Consider the following 16,549-nt stretch of genomic DNA (forward strand, 5'->3'; position numbering starts at 1 on the left):
CTACTCCGACCTTTGACCGCCAGCAGGTGCTCTGCAAATACCTGGAAGGTGAATGCGTTTGATTCCCCGAGCTGGTGCTGAAGCTGCGCAGGGTTAGTTGGGGCCAGTCTGGGCGTTTTTCTAGGATAAGAAACACCAACACCTGGTGGAGAACAAACCTTAATCCGGATTATTTTTTTATATCACTGGCTGGTCCCATTTCTGCTTCTAAGAGCTATATTTGAATATCTTTTTGAACCCTATTTTTTGTTCCTGATACTCTCTTTAATCTTTCAGCATATAGCTTATCAAGCAGAAAAAATGATGCAAGTTTAGCGAGGCTTTTCCGATGCACTTGAGCTTTCAGGAACAATGGAGGAGAAAGTCATGCCGATCGGGGGAGAAATAATAAGGTCTTTAAACGGACCCAGGCCCTTCCTCACCTAAGGGTGAGAGACTATTTATGAAGCGTCCCTCCCTGGTATTCTTCTGCTGGTTTCTGAGAACTAAGACAACAGAGAGACCCGGCCCGAAACCAGCGTTCCCAATGTTCCTGTGGGGATGACCCAGTCAGGTTTGAGGTCGGTACCGCGACCGGACAGCAGGCCCCTGCGCGGGCTGTCTATCTAGTCTGGGGGCGCGGATCCCACTGTGTGAATCGGCAACTCACCCGCATTTCCAGGATGGAGAATCGTGCGAGGCGTAGCGCAAGCCCCTTCCTCTCGCGTCCCTCCTCGTCCTCTCAGGCCCCCGTGGCAGAACCAGGCGCTGACACCAGCCCTTCCCTTCCCTCCCCTTATGCCCAGTCACCCCCCGCGGGGAGCCTTTCGCTGAGGTCTGGGCGATGCTTCTTCCCCAGACCTAACCCTGAGCTCCGGGTTCACGCTGCACTTCCCAGGTCTTCTCCCAATCCTGCAACTCGGTGCCGCCCACGCACCACGTGTGTTGCATTTCTCCCCACCACCCGCCTTCACCTGCTCCCGGGCTGCGCTCTCCCGGGAGTTGCTCACTCGAGGGAACAGTTAGCTCCGTGGAGATACAACTGGCCTGTAACCTTGCGTGGGCTTGAGGAGTCAACCGGCTGGTTCCATACACATGGATTGTGAAACACTGCCACCGTGACGACCTAGCTCCTCCGCGGCTTCCCGTCCGTGGGTCCCCGGGGAGAACACGTAGACCTGCTCTCCCAGCTGATCCCGAGAGGGGCCCGCTGAAATTCCCCAGAATAGGCACCAGGGGGCGCCTGTTCTGCGCACACCTTTACCACTGAGTAACAAACAAGATAAAATGGATTGTTTCCATTTTTTCGACATTTTCAAAAACGGTTACCCTTTGCAGTCTTGGGAAAACAACCTTTGTTAATGCTTCAGACCCTCGCCTCTCCGTGGGCAGGTGCCCGTGGAGCCGAGAAAGGGAGGCCCGAGTCCCTCCCCAGGCCTGCAGCGCACTCACCTGGAGTCCAGGCACCTGGTGTCTCTGGCGAAGCAGCTGGAGGCCCGGGGCCTCTCAAGAGAAAACCGTCTGCGCTGCACAGGCACCTGGAGTGTGTGCAGAAACACTAGAATTTGCAGAACCCCTGCAGGGAATAGGGGGCGTCCGCGCTCCCTTCTCAGGGGCCAGGTGTCCGACTCCGTCTCTGCTCTTCCTTGGCCACCCGACGTGCGGAATCGCTCTCACCCTCAGAGACGCAGAGCAGGCAACGCCCTTGCCAGGGGCCGGGGGACGGGGCGGGGAGGGGAGCAAAACTCCAGGGTTTGAGGGGCCGAGGCGGGAGACAGACTCCTGGACTCAGGCCCCAACCCGTCGTGAAGGTGGACCGACAGTCACGTGAGAGGGAAGCTCAGTTGCGAGAAGGTCAGCTTGCGGGACAAAGGCCAGGGACACTAGCGGCGCTCCTCATCCCAGCTTCACTGCTGACCACGCAGGCGCAACGCAGGCGCAATTCCGGGACGGTCCCATCTGCGGGTACAGAGTGTATTTTTCCCTACATTCTTAACTGTGCTAACTGCTAACCACATGAAACACAGAAATGTTGACAGAAGGAGAGAAAAATTTTAACTGCAGAAGAAGAAAAACATTGATGAATTTCATCACGTAAAAAATATATGCTTTTTTTGGTAAAAAAGAATGTTGAGAAAAGAGCAAACTGACCTCTAATACAAGCACTGCCTGGCTGTGCATTCTTGGGCAGATGAACTAACTTCTCTGAACTTCTGCTACGTCATCCATGAGGTGAAAACGGGCAAACCTGCGGAGAGGCCATCTGAACGCTGTGCTTTTCTGGAACCGTGTGTGCTGCCTAGTGGGTCCTTGACCCACAGCAGCCGGACACATTTGCTGATGCCCAGAGACCCCGCCTCCTAACATGTTGTTACTTTGAAGCAACCGTGAGGCTTATTTTTATTGGTTGCTTTACATTTCGCAATAAGCTGACTCTGAAGAATTAGGGCTTCACTCCATTTAACCGCAGGACGTTCGCTTGCTGGGCCCCCGCCTGGCACACGTGAAGCGCTTGGTTTTCAGCGCCCAGACTCAAGCGGAAGGAAGGCAGCCGCTCCCGGCTGCGAGGGCCGGAGGAGCCAGAGCTGCTTCTGGGCCTTCTTCAAGGCTGGTGTTTGAAATGCTCCTTTAGAGGGGACTTTTGGGGTCATTTTCCAGTGTTGAGAAAGTTTACAGCAAGTGCCCTGGCTGGCGTGGCTCAGTGGATCAAGCAACAGCCTGTGAACCAAAATGCTACCGGTTCAATTCCCAGGCAGGGCACCTGCCTGTGTTGGAGGCAGGGTCATGGGTGTGGGAGAGGCAACCAATCTAAGTTTTCTCCCTCCCCTTCCCCTCTCTCTGAAAAAAATAAATAAAATCTGCCTGGGCTGGTGTGGCTCAGTAGGATTGAGCACAGGTCTGCAAACCCAAGGGTCACCAGTTCCATTCCCATTCAGGGCTCGCGCCTGGGTTTTGGGCCAGGTCCCCAGTAGGGGGCGCACAAGAGGCAACCACACATCAATGTTTCTCTCCCTTTCTTTCTCCCTTCCTTCCCCTATCTCTAAAAATAAATAAGTATAAAAAATAAATAAAATTTTTAGAAACCTTTGCAGAAAGAACTTAACATTTTTTTATCATAAAAATAAAGGCCAGATTTTGGGTTGAAGGTGGAACAAAACTCCCACTGACTTTAAGGCAAGCCACTAAGAAATCCGCCAGGTTTGACGTCGCTGCTCTGCATGTGACCACTCCTCCTGGGCCAGCTGTTCACGAATCGTGACAATCACAGCTGTTCACGCCTCGGGACACAGGGACCCCTCCCAAACACGGTAAAATCCGTGACTTGCCCTGCCCCCCCCCACACCCACCTGGGAAAGCTCAAACACAGTCACGGGGAAAGTCAAAATGTAAAATTAAATATTTAATTAGAAGTCTGATTTGCTTTAAAGATAGGTGGCAATGCACAGGCTATATTACACTCTCTTTATAATTTTTTTTTTAACAAAAAAGATACTGTTCATTTTAACAGGCCACGGTAATATTAATACATGTGTGATAGAGTCAGGACTGGAAATCAGCTAGAGATGGTACAATGTACAATATTGGGAAAATTACAGTTTTGTATTGTAAAAACATTTATTTTTTTAACAATTTACCTACATTAATCAAAAAATTACAGCATATTTAATAATTTTACAAATTCTTCATAAAAAATATATCTCTGTACAAAAAGGTCTTTTGCACCTAACGTGAGTCAGCAGCATGGGGTGGGATGTCCGGACGGCGGGTGACCGCAGGTCCTGACCGGGGCGCCAGCCTTCAAGTTCCCCTTGTTACCATAGCTTTTTTGTCGCTGTTTACAAAATATCTTACAGAAGAAAAAAGATTATTGCAGCCTGAAGGAAGGCAAGATGTGTGAGGCAAGCAGCGCTTTGAAAGAGCTTTAAGCACATGAACCGCGTGAGCATGGGCACTCCCTCTCGAGGTCCCCTTGGGCAGGGAGGGTCTTCCGGCACATTCCGAGGCCGTGCACTCGCCCTGGGAGGGGCTGGCTCGGGGGTGGCTGTGTCTGAACCTCAGGCACCACACAGACCCCTGAAGGATGGTGTGGCCCCGTGCGGCCGAGGGGGGCTGTGCCTGACCTGACCACCCCTGGTGCCTGGAACCTGTGCCCTGCCCTGCTGGGGTTCCAAGCATCACTGCCTGGCCAGCAGGACAGGCACGTGGGGACAGATGGCTGGATGAGAGTCTGAGGCCAGCTGGCTGCACCTGGTTCCAGCGGCTCACACTCAGACGTGTTCGGTGCACATGTGTGTACATGCACTCATACCTACGGTGGGGGTGAGCGGTGCCCCCCACACGCTAGCCCACCCCTCCTGGCCCCTCGGTCTGGATTGGGGTGTGTGGGGCCCTGGGCTGTGGCCAACCTCGTCTGGTCTGAACAGAGGGGATGCAAACTCTCGGTGGCAAAGCCAAGCCCCGTCCTGGGGCCAGGACGGCTGAGGGAGATGTGCAGGGAATTCCACGAGACCGTGGAACTCCGAAGGCCGAGCTGCCACCAGGAGGGGCCGGTGATACCCTCCCAACGGAGGACACACGCCCCCCACCGAGGGCAGGGCAGGGGCACCCAGCAGGGTGCACGGCCTGCAGACAGTGAGCCCTGACCCTGACAGTTCTTTCCCCGTTTTCCACGTGTGAAGCCCGCCCTTCCATCCACAGCAGACAGACCAGGACGCCAGACTTGAACTGAGAGACGACCAGGAGACTTGAACCTGCCTCGCTTTCCCCAGGCCAGTCTGCATGGCGAGAAGGGAGCTTTCTACATGTGGAAAAGGTGCTTGACATTCAAACTGCTGAAGAAGAATTCTCTTCGCACTCTTTCTACCCCGTGCTGATCAATGATGACAAATGCGTTCCCCTTTGTGACCCAAACAATTCCACTGTCGCCTCATCTGGGTCACACTCTGACCCACTTCCACACCGGGGATGATCACACCCACTTCCATTGTCCTGCGACTTACAACTTGCCAGTGACGAATGCTAATCCTGGAACCGCACTGAGACGTTCTCTCCACCTGGAACGGCAGGAATGAAAGGCAAAGGAGCACAGAGGATGAGGTCCCTGGAGGGGAAGGTGTGAGTCCTGTCTTCCTGTCTCCGCAGCAATGTGGGCCCTCTGACCCTGACCGACAGTGTCCAGTGGGTCCCCGGGCTCCTGGGGGTCCCGTCCTCCCTGCAACGTCAAGGGTGCATGGCCACGGGAAACACAGTGTGACGAGGAAGACGGCACTGGGAGCTCCCACTCACACGGCCACGCACATCTGAAATAAATTACTATTCACATCTGTACACGGCAGGTGGAGGGCGCGGTCAGCCTTCTCTAAGATGCTACCAGGACGGCAACAGACGCGAGGGGGAAACATGTGGGAAATAAAAGGCCTCTTTTTTTTCTCAGTGAGTCCAACACAGATATGTAGCTAAAAGAAGCAATAATAAAATAAATCTCTTTAATACCGTACTTCTGTGAAAACCTGTGCCATATCTGGGGATTTTCTCTCTCTCTTACACAACCTGACAGTGAGATGCTCGGCTTGAGAAATGAAGGGATGTTTATATACAATGTGTAGTGTGTATAAACCCTGTGTAAATAGTATATTTTATCAGAATTCTTACTCAGTCATTTGTAACACACTAGTGCAAAAAAATTGTGCATCAAAACTTCTGCAATTGAACAGCTGACTGGGAATCTGCGGATGGTCCTGGGCGCGGACGCCGAGGGGGCTGGGGGTCCTCGTGGTGCGCCAGGCTTGGGGAAGGCTGGCGGGGCGCCTGTGGGTGTGTGCGTCGCGAGGGAGGTGTCTCCTTCAAGAGAGCCGTTTTCCAGAGTATTTGCACTCGTGGGGGTGAGAAAACACAGACAGAAGGTGTCGTGGGGCTGCTACTTTGTCACCACGCCCAGAGGCGGTGGCCGTGTGCCCAGGAGGCTGCATCAGTGGGGGGGGGGGGCATCCCAGCCTCTGGAGGCAGGACGTCCAAGGCCTGGAGGCGGATGTGCCCGCACGCCTGGGTGGATGGGTGGGCGGGCTTCCTCCAGGGCGCCTTGACCCCACGTAGGTGCAGCCGGATGGGGGCCAGGTGTGGCCGGTCCTCAGGAGATTCTGCACAGTCTCTGGACATCCCTGCTGCGTGAATCCGGTAGGAGATGGGAAGGGCCGCGCGGCGAAGCCGGGAGGAGGAGGGAGAGAGGTTCCTGGCACCAAAGGAATCACTGCTTGCCCGTCAGAGGTATGGCTATGAGTCGGCCCCCGGGCCGGGGGCTATACTACTGTGCACACTGTGTTCAGAGTCGTGTCGAAGCGCACAGCCTTGGCCTCTGTGGGCTTCAAGTTCGTGTCGTACATGGGGTTCTCGAAGGAGGCCTGGCCGTTGCTGTTCTCGTGGCCGGCGTAGCCATTGTACTGCACTTTGGGTCTCGTTCTAGGAGGGAGAGAGAGCAGACACTGTCAGGGCCCTGCCTTCCGATGCCCAGGGCTGGGCCTGCGCTGACCCTTCGGTCTGCAGGGAGCCACACCAACAAGAGGCCACAGAACCGACGCTGGGCGTGGGGGCACACAGAGCTGTCCCTCGCAGGCCTCACTCTTTTGAGTGGCTGGTCGAGATTATCAAGAGAACTTTAAACACTGAAGTCGTTCCCAAAATCAAAGAATTATCCGATTCCAACTGATAATCTGGGTGAACTCGGAAGGTCGCTGATGCGGGTGGCAGACAGACTCTGCTTGGGTGTCCGCCTACCCCTAAGTGTTATGACCTCGAGAAAGTGGACCTCGCCACTAAGTGGGAACCAAGGTGTCCGCCCTCTAGGACTGTGGAGATTCAACTGAAATACAAATGTAACCCTGCCATTACTGACATCACCAAACGTGAGCTAGGTTTTGGAATGCAACTTTGTCTCCAACAAGGAAGTTACAGAGAAGACGCTAGACTCATTATTCAACTGTTGTGTATATTTTCTGGTTAAAAGAAAACCTCTGGGTAGACCTCAGATTAGAGAATTGAAGGCTTTTTAGGTATAAAAGTGGTAAAGCTCCCCCTTGCCCCTTTCCAGAAGAGATGACGTGAGAAAAATAGGCCAGATGGTAAGAACACAACTTGAAGTGACCAGTCTGGCAAAGACATCACTTCATGCTGATACAAAGACACTTCTGCTGCCGTGATTGCTAGTTGGTTTCCTTACATTGTAATATGTTTGTGAAGAGCAAGAGGACGAAGAACTCTGCATCAGCAGAAAGGCAGGGTGCCAGGGCCTCTGACACTGAACTTGAAAATGCTCTGATAGCAGAAGTCAGCACACAGATTCAGCCACATGTTCACGAAGCTTAAACGTGGCTGAAATTCCCCTTAAACCCCCAGGTCAGGAGCCCCCACCCTCCCGCCCTCGTTGGGAGGGACACCCCACCGCCAGGGGCCCACCGCCAGGGGTCCAGCGCAGAGCCCACACCCGGCAGGGCCCCCATCAGTCAGGTCTCCGCCTGAGGTCTACTCCCGAGCGCCACCTGCTGGAAGGTGGAAGTCTGCCGCTTACAGGGAAGCCTCTGAGGTTGGGAGACCACCTGGGATGCGGGGATCCTCCCATGCTGCCCCCTCTAAACGTTAAGACACAGTCAGAAGGAATGTTTAATTGATGTATGAGTAGATACAGTTCTGGGAGCGTATGTATCCTTTTAAAGGATAAGAGAAGAAAATAAAGGATAAAGGACAAGCTGAAAACATTTTGTGACTCATGTAAATGTCTGTGTGACGGGGAGGTGCCCCCCCCACCCGACAGGTGGGGCTGCCGCCCATCCACAGACAAAAAGCCAAAAGGAGAGAAAAAGAATTTCCTGAGCTACATCAAGTCCTTGGGGTTAATGTGGACGCCACCGAAGCAGAAACACACTTGCAGGATTATAAATCCCCCCTGCAGGCCTGTGTCTCTGAGGGTATTACATTTCTTAGAGAATCTTGTGAAGGAAGAGACACTTGTGACTGACGTAATGAGAAGCCAATGATGGATTTTTCTTCCAATGAGGGATTGGAAGAAGTGACGGATTTTTCTGCAGACGGTGGTGGGACCTAGTTCTACATTTATTAAATTTTCATCTAGTTCCAAACCGAAATGTGAGAATAAGGCTCGTCAGACTCATGTGCGTAGGGTTTCTTCTCTCTAAAACACTACCTGACACAGAAGCGTCAGTCTTCGATTGTGGGGAGACCATCTCAACCCCCCCGGCCCCCATCTTTATAGCGAGAGCGCACCAACCACAGAAAATCGAGGGCTCGCTTGCAAGCAGCTACCAGAACATAGTTGTGAAGTGAAATTCTTCCTATTTTGTTTCAAGAAAAGCCTGAAGACACACAGTGAAACCTTTTCCCTTAGTCATTCAAAATAGCCTCCAAACCTCCACACACTAGTATTTTCTGTATTTTTGTTTTTTGCTTGCCAGGATACGTAGAAATATCTGCAGCACATATATAAACAGAAGGCACATTTAACGTACCTAAACCTTATTTATAGGATCGTAATTATTTTCATTACCTGTAGGAATGCTAGTTAGAGTCCAAGGAATTTAAGAACCTTGGTGTGGGCCAAATGCCTCCAGGTGACGCATTTTTCCACAGAGAGGAAATGTAAGTGAATCTGTTATTTCTTCTAAATTTAGTTTTGCTTTTTTTTTGGCCTCCATGCCAATGGCAAGGAAAGAATCAATTCCATTTAAGTTTTTTTTTTTGAACTTTTGCCATCTTCCTGTTGGGAGACCCATGCCAGTGGGCCGATACTTGGGCCACTTTCTCACCGGAGGAGCGTGTGGCACTGCTGGGCACCTAGTAAGGACTTTCTTTGTATCTGTTAAGGGGAGAAGTGAATGGACACTTTTTAAGTGGCATTTCCCGGAGCCCTGGAAACGCCCCAGTAGCTGACCCGGGCGCCCGGAACGGAAATCCAGCTCCCTCGCTGGAGCCGGAGACAGAGCTGGCTACCTGCAACCCCGCTTCGGGTTCCCCCGCGGCTGGATTTCGGAGGGGCTCACGGGGAAGGCCAGCGGGCAACAGACAACCACAGCTTCATGTGTGAGGCCTGCAGGCCAGACCGCACACTGCGCAGCTATGCCACGTTCACATGCTTGTGAGAGGGAGGGCGCGCAGCCCTCCGACCCACGCGCTCTGCGCGCTCGTACCAGTGTTTGTAGAGGTAAAAGGCGAACCCTGACAGTATCAGAGCGAAGAAGGGGACGAGGATGGCCACCCCCACGGAGCCGCTGCTGGTGCCCGGGGGGCGGTGCTCAGAGTCCTGGTCAGCGATCAGCGGGTCTGGAAGACAAAAGGGTCCATCAGCCCTGCGCCAACCAACACGCAGACATGTTTCATGCGTGAGTGTAAATCCTCCAGGAAGCAGCAGTTAAGTCCCAGCAGGACCCGCCAATACTCCTCCGGAGAAACAGCAACGTGCGTCTCCCTGAAGGAGGCGCAAAACCTGACCCCTCAGGGGACGGTCAGCGCGACCTGACTAAGTGTAGCGCTGGCCCCCCAGGATGCGGCGGAGGGCAATGGGCCTCGCGCGGTTGAACTCTGCTTACGTTGCCCGATAACCCTGGGCACGAGCGCCGGCTGCTTTCGGAGGCGCAGCGCCAGGACACAGGGACCTCTGAACTGCCAGGGGAGCCTTGTTTTCTCTTTCTATGAAGTGTTTCAGCTATGAAAATAGCTTCTTAAATAAAAAAATTCTTGAATTTTTACATAAAAAAGGTGCAAATAATACTGGTCCCCGGCTTTACCAGAGGCAGCAGGGTGCGACTCCTGCCACCTGAGGCTCTACTGCGCGCTTGCTTTACCCTGATGCCTCGGAGCCGCATCTTTTCGAGACCCTTCCTGGCGGGCAGCGCACGGGCCTCGACATGACCGCGGATTTCCAGACGCGCTCACGCCTGCGGGCCGGGCGCCTGTTCTCTAAATCTCTGAGACCGGCACTGGCACGTGAGTGGCCACTCGGACGCTCCCATCCCGAACTTGAAGGGACTGAGGCAGGCATAGCCCTGATCCCTGTGGCTGCAGGGACAATACAGATGCCCCTGGTGACAGTGCCAGCTGAGGACAGGACAAGCAGCTGCGGGGAGTCCTGGCCACCACTGGCGTTGGCAGGGTTGGGGGGTGTCCTGGACACATGGTGCCAAGGGCACCCACCTCACGGCTTTGTTGGGAGGCCCACGTGATGGACGTCTCCACTGCCTGAAACCAGGGCCCAGGCACGGCGTGCAAGGGGACAGAAGTGCCGCCACATGGGAGGCCAGACTGGGCCGCTTTCCTCCCGAACCCAGGGCCTGCGCCACACCGAGATCAGCAGGTGCGCCACGTGCACGTTTGTGATGTAAAAAAATAGTGCTGTGTGCCTGGCACATGAGCGCCCCCTGGCTCCCAGCAAGCTGCCCGACGGCCTGCTCCAGGTTCTGCAATCCTGGGAGTCTCCTCCCTCGCTCTCCCAAATCTGTGTTCTGCTTAAATTCACTGAGGTGTTTTCTGCAACAAGACTGCATACTGCTGGCCATAATAGGTGTCAGCCTCCTGATCAACAAAGTCCTGGAGAATCTATGCATCACCAGGGACTTCACCCCCTAACAAGGAAGGAGGGTGCCTGAGTCACGCAGCTAACCTTTCCCAGAAATTACGAGGCCGTCTGAAGCTCCTAGTTACTTTCAGTTATTTACCTTGTTTTAGCAATGTAAAGGGCAATACATGCACATGGTATTAATTAAAATGGCATAAAAAGGTACGGAAATAGTCAAAAGGTCAATGGAAACGAAGGTCCCCTGGGCCCCCGCGTGCCATAGCTTTGGGGTGTTGGTAGTGACCTTGCTGAAAGAACTCTTCACACACATGATTGTGTCTCTTTTATTACCTTTCTAACAACCAGGAGGATGACTCACGGGTTTTAGATTCGGCTTTTTCACCTGAACTGGGCACTTTAGGTTCTTCCACCAGAGGTCAGGTTCAACGCAGTGCTCTGTGGTGTTCATGAAACGAGCCGGAGTTTGTCCAGCCAACCCACTGCCGATGGCCATCGGGCTGTTCCCAGCGTCCTTCACTAATGGTGCAGTAGTCTCTTGGCCACGGCTGCCCGTCAGCAGGGTCTGACCACTCGGGATGGAGTCTAGCTGAGTACATACCCTCTGCGTCCCTGTTCCTCACCCAACTGCCCTCCAAGGCGGTGGTCCGGCTTCCTCTCAGTGTTGTATCGTAGGGGCCGTGACAAAACCATCCTGGCCCCCATGCAATGAGGAACTGCCACCTGCTCCCCTCGCCTCCCCCTCCCTCTGCCACCCCCAGGTCTCCACATCAGTGTGACCCTCTGCCGCTGCTCTGGCTGCTCTCACTGTCTCACCTGCACCTTCTCACTTAGGGCCGACAGCGGTTCGCCTGCCACGGCCTGGGCCCCTCCACTTTCAGGCAGCGCCATCGAAAGGCGCGCACAGGCCAGCGAGCTCCCCATTCACAGCACACAGGCCAGCCCAGGTCTGCGAGCTCGCTGTTTGTCCTCGTGTTTCCAGGGCTGCGGCCACGCCCATGATCCACTTTCGGGACACTGTGCCCTCCCCTGGAATAAACCCGGGGTCCCTGAGCAGGCATCCCTCATCCTTCCTGCCCCACGGATTTCGGTGAGTGGCTTCGTTCCCTCAGAATGATGGGACGCCCAAGGAAGACACAGAATGCCGTCCCTCACCCCGAGTCCAAGGCTGCTGAATGCGTTCCTTCTACACGATCCAGGTAAAGCCCAAGCAGTGACAGAGAGACCAAGAAAGGAGGAGGGTGTGTCCACCTGCCTGCCTGTCTGTCTCCAGTGGGCTCTTTCTCACAGATGCAGGGACGTCTGCCCACACCAATACGTAGCCTTGTCACTGTCACAAAATGCGCTCAGTGAAATCATTATTTCTGTGTGATCTACAACACAGCATCAAGTTGTTTCTTTCAGCAGTTTCTCTATGATCGCTATGTGGAATGGAGAGATTATTTCGGATGTCAGCTATTAAAACCGGTCCTGCCTGAGATACACCCAGCTAGGAAAATAAAAGTTGTGACACCGTCTGCAACACACTGGGGTGGAACTGTGGGGTGAGAGGGTGCTGCCGGACTGTGCGTACCTACTTGTGACACCCTCCGGGACTCCCACCGGGACGGACTCCCACGGGGAGTCTGCTCTCCCCCCAAAATCATTTTTGAAACACTGGGGAATTCTGATAACTAATGATGACCTATCTCTGAGTCCATCATATACATTTTTGAAGTTGACGCTCTTTTCATTGCTCTTTGGTGACTTCTAGTCGTGCTTACGTGTAATTTTCAGGTGAGAGAGTTCGCTGAGTTCTCTGGCTTTTCTTCCTCCCCCTCACTTCCACACCCCCCCCTCCACAGTGAGGCAGCAATGCCACACCGGACACACCGCCTGTGTCTTTCCAGCTCTGTCTGGCCACTTTATCTCTTCTTTTCCCCATCAAGTTTCGAAACCTGTTTGCCTCCCCCGCTGTTTTCGACTGGGTCCCTTCTGGCGCCCTGGCCTCCTGGTCACTTCCCAGCACTGTTGCTCGAAGGCTGGCCCGCCCGCCACTCCCTCCCTTTGGAAGTAGCTGCTCACCTTGCCTCTCCAGCTTGAACTTTCCGAAGTCCTTGCCACGGATGTCACCTTGAAAAGTGAACCCTCCCCGTTCGAGTCCCGACGAGACCTGCCGTGGGAGGGGAGGGGGCAGAGGGTGCGGAATGAGGGCCCAGTGCTCGCCCCTCCTTCCCTAAGATCACTGGACCTTCCCTGCTCAGAGAGCACAGGCTAATGTTTTCTGTTCGCCATTCCTTAGGGTGAAACTATGTAGTTAAAGGGCAAAATATACAGATGGAACATATAACTAACGTAAATTCTGACTCATTTTGGCCTCAAAAGTGGCTTGTAAATTTACAACACGCGTGTGGATGAGCTGCCTTCTATGAAAGGGATGAAGATAGGAAACCACACACAACCCGAGTTATGCAAAACACCCTGTGTCACCGCCGTGGCTGACACGCGTCATGTAAGGCTGTGCCCCTGGGTCGGGGGACGAATCACAGAGCAAACACATTCTCAAGGTGCAGAGAAGCCCATTCAAGGGGGCGTCCTAACTGTCCCTGCTCATCCGGGAGTGGCAGTCTGGGACGTTCGGAGTGGCTGTCAGCAGCCTCGGGACCTGAGTCCACACCTGGCTGTGACCTGGCAGGGACAGCCCATTTGCCTCGGCCCATAAGCATCTCATTTGGGGACTCGGTTTCTTCTGTGCTCAGATGAGGGGTACCAGAGCCAGGTCACTTTGCAGGGGGACCACAGCATCCCTCCAAGCACCGGCCATTCCCCCTCGACTCATGGACGCCCCCTGCTGCCCGCACCCCGGGGCCCATCCGGCGGAGCTCAGCCGTCGCCCAGGCACTTACGTAGCCGTCCAGGCCCCAGGTGCCATCGTCGAGCTTGCCCACAAAGACGTCCGCCGGGCCGTGCGTGCGAACGGCTCTCAGAAGCAGGTGGGCCTCCTCCTTCTTGTACACGCCTGCGAAGAGACCAGGGCGGCGCCCCTGCATGACCGGGACTCACGGGCCCACCGGCACGGGCGTGCAGCCATTGGCTGGGAATACGGCCTGGAGGTGGTAATACCACAGAGAAGAAAGATTGTTATTATGTTTTCAAATTTGAGCTCTGGCACCTCTTTCCTCAAAATCACCTCTAACGAAAGTCCTTGTCTCTCTCGACTGGGCATCGTCCGCTTCACTTTGGTGAAACATTTCCACCTGTTTATCCCACGGAAAACAAAACAAAACTAAACTAACATGCTTTCAATTATATTCATGTTTGAAATCCAACATTTTTTTGTTTACGATGTGCTGACAAGGGGCCGGGAGTCTGGCCCCCACCCCACAGCCGTAGCCCCACAGACAGCTGTGCACAAAGGGGCGATTCACCCATTAGGATGGAAAGAGCAGTGTGGGGGCCAGGGGGTGACAGACACGCCCTGGTGGCCTGGATGCTCTCAGGCACGAGGTGACTCCACTGTCACACTGTCCGGCTCCTCAGGAGGCGGAGGGACTGTCCCCCACTCTCCTCACTCAGATGTGCGGCGGTCGGCACACACGGGACCTGTCGGCAATGCCTCGAGTCCCCTGCCTGCGGGAGGGCAGGACGGGGGACAGCGCCGCTGTCTTGGAGTGCACAGCAGCGCAATCTCCCATGGAAATGAGAGAAGCAGCGCTCTCACCTCCCAGCTGCCCTGGGCACAGGGACCGTGGGGAGCCACCACTGAATTCCCAGATGACAAGGACGCCCGAGGGCCTGCCTGTGGCCGAGGGTCCCCTCCCACCCTCGGGGGCTACATCCCCTGGAACCTCTGACCCACCCTGTGCACTGCAGGTGGAGAAAACCACCTTTGGCCGGCAAGTCTAAGCTGTTGTTATTTTATCAACAGGGGGATGATCCCCCAGAAAACCCTCAAAAACTAAAACACCACAAAACCAGGAGCAAACACATTTAAAAAAGAGAGAATATCTAAAGTTAGAGTTAAGATTTGGGTTAAAAAGAAAAGAAAACCCACTTATCAAATAATACCTCTGAGAGACCTGCCTCTCTGGACTAAATTCCTCATCTTTGACTCAATATGCTATGCACATAACCTTGAGCAAGTTGGTGCACTTTTCTGTGCTGGTCTGTGAGCCTCAAAAGGAGAAAAGCGCCCGGCCTGGGCCCGAGGTGACGTGGCGTGGCGGGACGGGCTCTGGGGCAGGGTGACCCCCACGCCGGGGCACAGGGGACCGTCAGAGCGGCTGCCCGCCCAGGTCCCCCGCTTAGGACAACCCTGGCCTACCTGTCAGCTTCAGCTCCACCTGGTTGGCGGAACGAAAGGTGGCACTCACCTTGCTGCTGGTGGCGTTGAAGCCATCCACAGTCAGCGTCACCAGCTGTGTCTTCCCCAAATACTCCTAAAGGCCCTGCCACATGGAGCTGACAAAAAACACGTCGGAAGGAACTGCGAGGGAGGAGACACAGGCACAGATCAGCCGACGTGGAACTGAGCTACGTGGGTCTTTCACAACAGAGAAGGCAGACTTGCTTGGGGAGATGCCAGACATGAGCACAGTGACAAGGATGAGGGTGACGGACTGCACGCAGGCCCCTCACAGCGTGTGGAGCTCAAGTGCACCCCCGGGGGCTCCCTCGAGGGGAAGACACACGGTTGTCAGTTTGGGGGAGACAGAGTGCAGATGCAAAGCAGACCTGCGTGGCTGGAGCGTATGTGGGGCTGGGACCAGCAACACCGGGTGAGGCTGGGTTGTGCTTAATGAGACGCATGGCAAACGGCCCCAGAAAATCGCTGCTGATGCGTCAGTGACTCTCACTTTGAAAGACAGAGGCTTGGGGGACAGACGTGGGACCTGTGTCAGGAACGTCCCGCTCTCACGCAGCCTGCACGGCCAGGCCTCCTGTGGGCTGGCCACGCCGCTCACAGAGACAGCCTGCTGCGTTCCGCGGGCCAAACCGTCTCCCCCTGCCATCTCCCCGTGGAGACGCCCCACCACAGGGAAGACAGACGGATGGAAGGGTGGCCCACGTCGCGGGTGTGGATGAATTCAGAAAGAAACGGCAGGCAGTCTGTGTAAAACATTAAAGTCCACCTGGGACAGGACAACTCACAGAGACTGCTGAGACGTTCTCTCTTCTTGTTCACTGACTGAAAATTAAACCCATTTCCCACACCTCTGCCGGCCCACGTGCCTGAACTGCCGCCCGTCTCACAGCCTTGGCCGGGGGTGTACCAAGGAAGGGGCCTCACTGCTTGTCCCTCGGATGGGCCCCAGGCAGGGACCACGTGGGACAGCGGGACAGGAGTCCCTACAAGTGGCATCGGAGAAAACACACTGCTCGACTCGGGGGTGGAATGAAAGATTTGTTTCTCCCAAAAAGCACTTTTTTGCAGACCCACTTAGAGCAGGTGATGCCGGGACACACCTGTGGCCGCGGCCCCTCGTCAAATGGTCCACTTGGCCGTTTCCCTGCCTTCCCCAACAGGCTGACCCACAGGACACAGCCTGGCAATGGGGGAGTCGAAGACGGAGGGAACGTCATCACTCCCTGCTGTTCTGAGTGGACCCGACTCCCAAATCACAACAATTCAAGAAATGAAATAAGAGTAACACGAAGATATCAACGCCGGGGTCCCATGCGTTTGCTGGTTGAGAACTGACATTAAATGCGGCCGCTGTCTGCCAGCCTCATGGCCACCGGGTCTTCACCGGCAAGCCCCTCGCGGATTCCCTTACCAAGATGAGCAGCCTTTAAAATACTGTTGAGGCGGCTTGATTTCCCCTACTCAGAATTTACCCACTGGGTGGGGCTTCTAATGTGCTTGTGGGGGCTTCACTGAAGGGACTCTTGGTGGGGGCCTAGGAAGTGGCCCGTTCTTGTTCGCACGTGACCGTGAGGAGCTGATGGGTCGTTCTGGGTCCTTGTCATTGGACTTTCAGCTGGTAGTGTGCAGTGGTGCGGCCACCAAAGAGA

General features: G+C 54.7%; 1 protein-coding gene across 1 annotated transcript in view; it reads right to left on the reverse strand.

Annotated features, from left to right (window-relative positions):
- Positions 1-5,254: 5,254 nt before the first annotated feature.
- CSMD1 (CUB and Sushi multiple domains 1) overlaps positions 5,255-16,549 on the reverse strand; it is a 731,453-nt gene continuing 720,158 nt past the window's right edge. The window contains 5 exon segments of the mRNA XM_053672625.1: positions 5,255-6,435; positions 9,174-9,306; positions 12,620-12,707; positions 13,441-13,553; positions 14,859-15,020. Of these exon segments, the coding sequence (XP_053528600.1) occupies positions 6,276-6,435; positions 9,174-9,306; positions 12,620-12,707; positions 13,441-13,553; positions 14,859-15,020 (656 nt within the window). The 3' untranslated portion in view covers positions 5,255-6,275.

Source organism: Artibeus jamaicensis, unplaced genomic scaffold, assembly GCF_021234435.1.
Source record: "Artibeus jamaicensis isolate MK-2021 breed Jamaican fruit bat unplaced genomic scaffold, CSHL_Jam_final contig_780, whole genome shotgun sequence".
Lineage (NCBI taxonomy): Eukaryota > Metazoa > Chordata > Mammalia > Chiroptera > Phyllostomidae > Artibeus > Artibeus jamaicensis.